Raw genomic sequence first — 10,000 nt, 5'->3', positions numbered from 1 at the left:
ATCCTGCTACACACTTATAACAATGTGTGTGGACTCACGCTGCTATGGTATTCATCTTTTTCTCAATGAACCGCAGCTACTCAGTGCCGGCAGCACTCGTGCGCCATGCTTGACTTTAGGCAGGACACAATTATCCTGCTACACACTTCTAACAATGTGTGTGGACTCACGCTGCTGTGGTATTTCTCTTTTTCTCAATGAACCGCAGCTACTCAGTGCCGGCAGCACTCGTGCGCCGTGCTTGACTTTAGGCAGGACACAATTATTCTGCTACACACTTATAACAATGTGTGTGGACTCATGCTACTATGGTATTCATCTTTTTCTTAATGAACCGCAGCTACTCAGTGCCGGCAGCACTCGTGCACCATGCTTGACTTTAGGCAGGACACAATTATTCTGCTACACACTTATAACAATGTGTGTGGACTCATGCTGCTATGGTATTCATCTTTTTCTCAATGAACCGCAGCTACTCAGTGCCGGCAGCACTCGTGCGCCGTGCTTGACTTTAGGCAGGACACAATTATTCTGCTACACACTTATAACAATGTGTGTGGACTCATGCTACTATGGTATTCATCTTTTTCTTAATGAACCGCAGCTACTCAGTGCCGGCAGCACTCGTGCACCATGCTTGACTTTAGGCAGGACACAATTATCCTGCTACACACTTCTAACAATGTGTGTGGACTCATGCTGCTATGGTATTCATCTTTTTCTCAATGAACCGCAGTTCCTCAGTGCCGACAGCACTCGTGCGCCATGCTTGACTTTAGGCAGGACACAATTATTCTGCTTACGACAACGTGTCATTGTGAGTACATTTATACTGCTATACAAGCTGCACATTGACTCCTCTAACTTGACTTTCTGTACTAGTGTCCATTGACAAACTCATGCTAATAACACAAGGGAGGGGCAGCACTCGTGCACCATGCTTGACTGCAGGCAGGACACAATTATCCTGCTTGCGACAACGTGTGTGGACTCATGCTGCTATGGTATTAATCTTTTTCTCAATGAACCGCAGCTACTCAGTGCCGGCAGCACTCGTGCGCCATGCTTGACTTTAGGCAGGACACATTTATCCTGCTTACCACAACAACGTGTCATTGTGAGTACAGTTATACTGCTATACAAGCTGCACACTGACTCCTCTAACTTGACTTTCTGTACTAGTGTCCATTGACAAACTCATGCTTACAACACAAGGGAGGAGCAGCACTCGTGCGCCATGCTTGACTTTAGGCAGGACACAATTATCCTGCTACACACTTCTAACAATGTGTGTGGACTCATGCTGCTATGGTATTTATCTTTTTCTCAATGAACCGCAGCTACTCAGTTCCGGCAGCACTCGTGCGCCATGCTTGACTTTAGGCAGGACACAATTATCCTGCTACACACTTATAACAATGTGTGTGGACTCACGCTGCTATGGTATTCATGTTTTGCTCAATGAACCGCAGCTCCTCAGTGCCGGCAGCACTCGTGCGCCATGCTTGACTTTAGGCAGGACGCAATTATCCTGCTACACACTTCTAACAATGTGTGTGGACTCATGCTGCTATGGTATTCATCTTTTTCTCAATGAACCGCAGCTACTCAGTGCCGGCAGCACTCGTGCGCCACGCTTTACTTTAGGCAGGACACGATTATCCTGCTACACACTTATCACAATGTGTGTGGACTCACGCTGCTATGGTATTCATGTTTTTCTCAATGAACCGCAGCTCCTCAGTGCCGGCAGCACTCGTGCGCCATGTTTGACTTTAGGCAGGACACAATTATCCTGCTACACACTTATAACAATGTGTGTGGACTCATGCTGCTATGGTATTCATCTTTTTCTCAATGAACCGCAGCTACTCAGTGCCGGCAGCACTCGTGCGCCATGCTTGACTTTAGGCAGGACACAATTATCCTGCTACACACTTATAACAATGTGTGTGGACTCATGCTGCTATGGTATTCATCTTTTTCTCAATGAACCGCAGCTACTCAGTGCCGGCAGCACTCGTGCGCCATGCTTGACTTTAGGCAGGACACATTTATCCTGCTTACCACAACAACGTGTCATTGTGAGTACAGTTATACTGCTATACAAGCTGCACACTGACTCCTCTAACTTGACTTTCTGTACTAGTGTCCATTGACAAACTCATGCTTACAACACAAGGGAGGGGCAGCACTCGTGCGCCATGCTTGACTTTAGGCAGGACACAATTATCCTGCTACACACTTATAACAATGTGTGTGGACTCATGCTGCTGTGGTATTTATCTTTTTCTCAATGAACCGCAGTTACTCAGTGCCGGCAGCACTCGTGCGCCATGCTTGACTTTAGGCAGGACACAATTATCCTGCTACACACTTCTAACAATGTGTGTGGACTCATGCTGCTATGGTATTTATCTTTTTCTCAATGAACCGCAGCTACTCAGTTCTGGCAGCACTCGTGCGCCATGCTTGACTTTAGGCAGGACACAATTATCCTGCTACACACTTATAACAATGTGTGTGGACTCACGCTGCTATGGTATTCATGTTTTTCTCAATGAACCGCAGCTCCTCAGTGCCGGCAGCACTCGTGCGCCACATTTGACTTTAGGCAGGACACAATTATCCTGCTACACACTTATAACAATGTGTGTGGACTCATGCTGCTATGGTATTCATCTTTTTCTCAATGAACCACAGCTACTCAGTGCCGGCAGCACTCGTGCGCCATGCTTGACTTTAGGCAGGACACAATTATCCTGCTACACACTTCTAACAATGTGTGTGGACTCATGCTGCTATGGTATTCATCTTTTTCTCAATGAACCGCAGCTACTCAGTGCCGGCAGCACTCGTGCGCCACGCTTGACTTTAGGCAGGACACAATTATCCTGCTACACACTTATAACAATGTGTGTGGACTCATGCTGCTATGGTATTCATCTTTTTCTCAATGAACCACAGCTACTCAGTGCCGGCAGCACTCGTGCGCCATGCTTGACTTTAGGCAGGACACAATTATCCTGCTACACACTTCTAACAATGTGTGTGGACTCATGCTGCTATGGTATTCATCTTTTTCTCAATGAACCGCAGCTACTCAGTGCCGGCAGCACTCGTGCGCCATGCTTGACTTTAGGCAGGACACAATTATTCTGCTACACACTTATAACAATGTGTGTGGACTCACGCTGCTATGGTATTCATCTTTTTGTCAATGAACCGCAGCTACTCAGTGCCGGCAGCACTCGTGCGCCACGCTTGACTTTAGGCAGGACACAATTATCCTGCTACACACTTATAACAATGTGTGTGGACTCACGCTGCTATGGTATTCATCTTTTTCTCAATGAACCGCAGCTACTCAGTGCCGGCAGCACTCGTGCACCATGTTTGACTTTAGGCAGGACACAATTATCCTGCTACACACTTATAACAATGTGTGTGGACTCATGCTGCTATGGTATTCATCTTTTTCTCAATGAACCGCAGCTACTCAGTGCCGGCAGCACTCGTGCGCCATGCTTGACTTTAGGCAGGACACAATTATCCTGCTTGCGACAACAACGTGTCATTGTCAGTACATTTATACTGCTATACAAGCTGCACACTGACTCCTCTAACTTGACTTTCTGTACTAGTGTCCATTGACAAACTCATGCTAACAACACAAGGGAGGGGCAGCACTCGTGCACCACGCTTGACTGCAGGCAAGACACAATCATCCTGCTACACACTTATAACAATGTGTGTGGACTCACGCTGCTATGGTATTCATCTTTTTCTCAATGAACCGCAGCTCCGCTGTGCCGGCGGCACTCATGCGCTCTGGTGGCACTTCCACTACCGGGACTGTGCACTGCTTCAGAATGTCACAGTAGATGTTGGAATTCATCTTTCCTTGAATGAACCGCAGCTCGCCGGCAGCATTCATGCACCATGTCTGCCTGTAGGGAAGACACAATCATCCTGCTACACACGTTTTGGATGATACCACACATTTAGGTATCGATGCGATACCAAGTAGTTACAGGATCATACATTGGTCATATTCAGAGTCCTCATGTGTCCAAGGACATATTTCCTGACATTATAAACATAATATACATTTTTTTTCAACAAAAGATGTTGTGATGCCAAAAAATATCGACGTAATCTTAGTAGTATCGACTCGATACGTGCCTGTACTTGATGTCATCACAGTGGATGTCAGGTGTAGATCCACCCGTGGCGTTTGTTTACATTTTGATGCCGGTGAGCTACGGTGTGTAGTGAAGCATGTTAAGCTATTCCTCGTCCTCCAGTGATAATGATACTTAGTATCGACTCGATACGTGCCTGTACTTGATGTCATCACAGTGGATGTCAGGTGTAGACCCACTTGTGGCGTTTGTTTACATTTTGATGCCGGTGAGCTACGGTGTGTAGTGAAGCATGTTAAGCTATTCCTCGTCCTCCAGTGATAACGATACTTAGTATCGACTCGATACGTGCCTGTACTTGATATCATCACAGTGGATGTCAGGTGTAGATCCACCCGTGGCGTTTGTTTACATTTTGATGCCGGTGAGCTACGGTGTGTAGTGAAGCATGTTAAGCTATTCCTCGTCCTCCAGTGATAACGATACTTAGTATCGACTCGATACGTGCCTGTACTTGATGTCATCACAGTGGATGTCAGGTGTAGATCCACTTGTGGCGTTTGTTTACATTTTGATGCCGGTGAGCTACGGTGTGTAGTGAAGCATGTTTAGCTATTCCTCGTCCTCCAGTGATAATGATACGTAGTATCGACTCGATACGTGCCTGTACTTGATATCATCACAGTGGATGTCAGGTGTAGATCCACCCGTGGCGTTTGTTTATATTTTGATGCCGGTGAGCTACGGTGTGTAGTGAAGCATGTTAAGCTATTCCTCGCCCTCCAGTGATAATGTTAGTTAGTATCGACTCGATACGTGCCTGTACTTGATATCATCACAGTGGATGTCAGGTGTAGATCCACTCATGGTGTTTGTTTACATTGTGACGCCGGTGAGCTACGGTGTGTAATGAAGCATGTTTAGCTATCCCTCCTCCTCCAGTGATAATGTTACTTGTAAGAAACTTACTTTATTTGTCGCCATGGAGACGAGGATTAGTGATTTAGAAGTAGCTAGAACACTGCCGACGGCGGATGGGCGTTCCTGAGGGCGTTTCAGTGTTATAACTTCACCTTTATCTTTACTTTTTACGCCAAAATGCGTCCGTTCTCCCTTTTCTGTCTCCACACCGTGTCTGCTTGTAAGTACTCTGTGCGTGTGCGCTGCCGAACATGCTCCTCTGCTGGTAAACCCAGCAATGTCACGATGTTAAAGTTAAAGTTTAAGTACCAATGATTGTCACACACACACACTGTGGTGAAATGTGTCCTCTGCATTTGACCCATCACCCTTGTTCACCCCCTGGGAGGTGAGGGGAGCAGCGAGCAGCAGCGGTGGCCGCGCCCGGGAATCATTTTTGGGTGATTTAACCCCCAATTCCAACCCTTGATGCTGAGTGCCAAGCAGGGAGGTAATGGCTACCATTTTTATAGTCTTTGGTATGACTCGGCCGGGGTTTGAACTATGGCGTCACATTAGTACCAAAAATCCAAGCGCATAAAAACTGTTATCGCGCGCTGATTCTCCACTTCGTGCGCGCGACACCCTTTTGCGCGCGCGCGGCGACTTCTTGCGTGCGCGCGGCGACTTCTTGCGTGCGCGCGGTGCTTTTCTACGCGCGCGCTGTCTCGGTCTGTGCGCTGTGATGTTTCATTTTGGTACTTTGGGGGCGGGGCATGCTTAGACCGCCCCTTCTTTCTGATTGGCTGTGAAAAGAAAAAGAAAAATACAACTTCAGGTAGGTTGTTAAAAAAGGCAGATGAAGTGAAACTATAGCAATGCTTTTCTTTACACGTTCTCATGCACACAGATACTCATGTTATGAGAAGTATATTGTTTCATAAATATTAACATTAATTGTTGATATTTTAAACATCTTTCAGATTACATTGCTCGAATCCAAAAACCACTTTACTACACAAATATTAGGCCCAATGTGCAGGATTATTCTCTTAGTATTAGTTATTTTTATGTTTTATCATATCTTAGCCTATTTTTATATGGTCTTATTATATTTATATTTCAGTTTTTATTGTATTTTATTTTATTTTATAGTTTTTCATATTATAGTTTATTTTTATGTTTGATTATATCTTATCTTATTTCATATTATTTTTGGACTTTTACCTGATGTGTATTTTAATTCTTTTTAATCCATTTATTTGATCATCTAGTGCAGGGGTGTCAAACGTACGGCCCGAGGGCCGGATCAGGCCCGCGAACAGGTTTTATCCGGCCCGCGGGATGAGTTTGCCAAGTATAAAAATTAACCGGAAATTTTTGAATGAAAGAAACCGCTGTTCTAAATGTGTCCACTGGATGTCGCAATAACAATTCTTTGTATCTTTGTAGATGACGCTACATATGTACAAAATAAAGCACATGATGTTAGTGCACCAGTCGAGGTAAATGATCAAACTACATAAATAACATCCTGTAATTTGATTTTGATTAGGGATGTCCGATAATGGCTTTTTGCCGATATCCGATATGCCGATATTGTCCAACTCTTTAATTACCGATACCGATATCAACCCATATATACAGTCGTGGAATTAACACATTATTATGCCTAATTTTGGACAACCAGGTATGGTGAAGATAAGGTACTTTTTAAAAAAAATGAATCAAATAAAATAAGATAAATAAATTAAAAACATTTCTTGAATAAAAAAGAAAGTAAAACAATATAAAAACAGTTACATAGAAACTAGTAATTAATGAAAATTAGTAAAATTAACTGTTAAAGGTTAGTATTATTAGTGGACCAGCAGCACGCACAATCACGTGTGCTTACGGACTGTATCCCTTGCAGACTGTATTGATATATATTGATATATAATGTAGGAACCAGAATATTAATAACAGAAAGAAACAACCCTTTTGTGTGAATGAGTGTAAATGGGGGTGGGAGGTTTTGTGGGTTGGTGCACTAATTGTAAGTGTATCTTGTGTTTTTTATGTGGATTTAATTTAAAAAAATTTTTTTTTAAATGATACTGATAATAAAAAAAACCGATACAGATAATTTCCGATATTACATTTTAACACATTTATCGGCCGATAATATCGGCCGACCGATATTATCGGACATGTCTAATTTTGATACAATTTTTTTTATCTTGATTAACACCAATGAGTTGACTGATGAACATTATCACATCATTTATTCAGAAAATATAAATAACAACAAATAAACTATTAATCGCAACATGTAAGTGTAAAAAAAAACAACATTATGATTTTTACAATTTCAGAATGTGCTTGTTCTATTTTTAAACAAAGAAAACAATCTGAAGTTGTCTTTATTTTTAAGTTATCGTGCCGTGATTCTACCAGTCCGGCCCACTTGGGAGTAGATTTTTCTCCATTTGGCCCCCCATCTAAAATGAGTTTGACACCTCTGATCTAGTGTTTCGTCAAAGAGCCCTCTGGATCTCCACGTCCAGAGGGTTCCTGTGATTGGCTATTGTCATTTTGTTGTTATTATTATTGTTGTTGTTGTTGTTTGTTTATTTTTATGTACATGTTTGACTGTCTTCATGGGGTGTGGGTGTTATTTCTCATTTAGTTTTTGACTATGTAAAGCACTTTGAGCTGCATTTTAAATGTATGAAAAGTGCTTTATAAATAAACATGTATTATTATTATTTTTAGTAATAGTACCCTTACAATTAGGGATGTCCGATAATGGCTTTTTGCCGATATCCGATATTCCGATATTGTCCAACTCTTTAATTACCGATACCGATATCAACCGATACCGATATATGCAGTCGTGGAATTAACACATTATTATGCCTAATTTGGACAACCAGGTATGGTGAAGATAAGGTACTTTTTAAAAATAATAATAAAATAAGATAACTAAAATAAAAACATTTTCTTGAATAAAAAAGAAAGTAAAACAATATAAAAACAGTTACATAGAAACTAGTAATTAATGAAAATGAGTAAAATTAACTGTTAAAGGTTAATACTATTAGTGGAGCAGCAGCACGCACAATCATGTGTGCTTACGGACTGTATCCCTTGCAGACTGTATTGATATATATTGATATATAATGTAGGAACCAGAATATTGATAACAGAAAGAAATGGGGGGAGGGAGGTTTTTTGGGTTGGTGCACTAATTGTAAGTGTATCTTGTGTTTTTTATGTTGATTTAATAAAAAAATTAAATTAAATTTTTAAAAAACGATACAGATAATAAAAAAACCGATACCGATAATTTCCGATATTACATTTTAACGATATTATCGGACATCCCTACTTACAATCACTCCAAACCAGTTCAATAACTTACCTCTTTTCAGCCAACATTTTTTTATCCACTTCTTCCTCCGTAAATCTTGATACATATTGACGATGACCCGCCCTGCTATACTTCTGATTGCTCACAGCCAATCAGAAAGAAGGGGCGGTCTAAGCATGCCCGCCCCCAAAGTACCAAAATGAAACATCACAGCGCACAGACCGAGACAGCGCGCGCGCTAAAAGGCACCACGCGCGCGCAGAAAGGCACCACGCGCGCACAAAACGAGACAGCGTGCGCGCAGAAAGGCACCACGCGCGCACAAAACGAGACAGCGCGCGCGCAGAAAGGCACCACACGCGCGCAGAAAGGCACCACGCGCGCACAAAACGAGACAGCGCGCGCGCAGAAAGGCACCACGCGCGCGCAGAAAGGCACCACGCGCGCACAAAACGAGACAGCGCGCGCGCAGAAAGGCACCACGTGCGCGCAGAAAGGCACCACGTGCGCACAAGACGAGACAGCGCGCGCGCAGAAAGGCACCGCGTGCACGCAAGCAGGCGCCGCGCGCGCACACAAAGGCACCACGCGCGCGCAAAAGGGTGTCGCGCTGCGCGCACAAAGTGGAGAATCAGCGCGCGATAACAGTTTTTACGCGCTTGGATTTTTGGTACTAATGTGACGCCATATTGAACTCACAACCTACCCATCTCAGGCGGCCACTCTAACCACTAGGCCACTGAGTAAGTCAGATGTGACTTTGACGCGGGCGCTGGGGTGTGGGGACTGCTAGTATGACGGTACCACACTAATACCGTACAACCCTAATCTGCGCAGGTAAACACTTTCCAGGCGGTCCTCATCACAAACGGAGATCTTTCCTTCACCATATTCCAGTACAACAACATCACCTGGACTACCGGCAAGCACGCCAGCAGCGGCGGCGACCCAGCAGGCCTGGGAGGCATCGCGGCGCAGGTATGGTCCCGCCTCCGCATCCGCCTCCCACAAGCCACCGCGGACTCCGCGCCGTGGTTTGATGGGAAACAGGCGTCAGCCCTCTGAGACCTCCTCCTCCTCCTCCTCCTCCTCCTCCTCCTCCTCCCTCCCTCCCTCCCTCTCCTCCCTCCCTCCCTCTCCTCCCCAGGCAGGCTTCAACGCCGGCGACGGCCGGCGCTACTTCAACATCCCTGGCTCCCGCACGGCCGACGTGGCCCACGTGGAAGGCACCACCAACGTGGGCTACCCGGGCCGCTGGGTCTTCCGCATAGACGACGCCAACGTGGAGGTGGGCGGCTGCAACAACTCAGGTGAGAGCGAGCGAGAGAGAGAGAGAGAGAGAGAGAGAGAGAGAGAGGTGAGACTCTGGAAGAATGTTGTGACTTCCACCTGCAGCCTCGGTGTGTCCACACCTGAGACCGTGCGTGAATGGCGGCCAGTGCATTGACGACTGCATCCCGGGGAACCCCTCCTTCACCTGCTCCTGCTTGGCGGGCTTCACCGGCAGACGATGTCACATCGGTGAGTCACGCCCACACTTCCTTTTAATCACTATTTAGGGTTCGCATGTACAAAGGAACCTATTGTTATTGTAAGGTTT

At 44.8% G+C, this 10,000-nt stretch overlaps 1 protein-coding gene across 1 annotated transcript in view; it reads left to right on the top strand.

Moving 5' to 3' along the window:
- LOC133644687 (sushi, nidogen and EGF-like domain-containing protein 1) overlaps positions 1-10,000 on the top strand; it is a 121,804-nt gene that overhangs the window by 41,160 nt on the left and 70,644 nt on the right. Inside the window, exons 3-5 of the mRNA XM_062039378.1 lie at positions 9,238-9,378; positions 9,548-9,710; positions 9,796-9,921. Coding sequence (XP_061895362.1) covers positions 9,238-9,378; positions 9,548-9,710; positions 9,796-9,921 — 430 coding nt within the window. The remainder of the gene's footprint in view (positions 1-9,237; positions 9,379-9,547; positions 9,711-9,795; positions 9,922-10,000) is intronic.

The sequence above is a fragment of the Entelurus aequoreus genome, linkage group LG27, assembly GCF_033978785.1.
Source record: "Entelurus aequoreus isolate RoL-2023_Sb linkage group LG27, RoL_Eaeq_v1.1, whole genome shotgun sequence".
Taxonomy (NCBI): domain Eukaryota; kingdom Metazoa; phylum Chordata; class Actinopteri; order Syngnathiformes; family Syngnathidae; genus Entelurus; species Entelurus aequoreus.
Note: the sequence above shows the minus strand (reverse complement) of the source record. Positions and strands in the feature narration are given on the sequence as shown.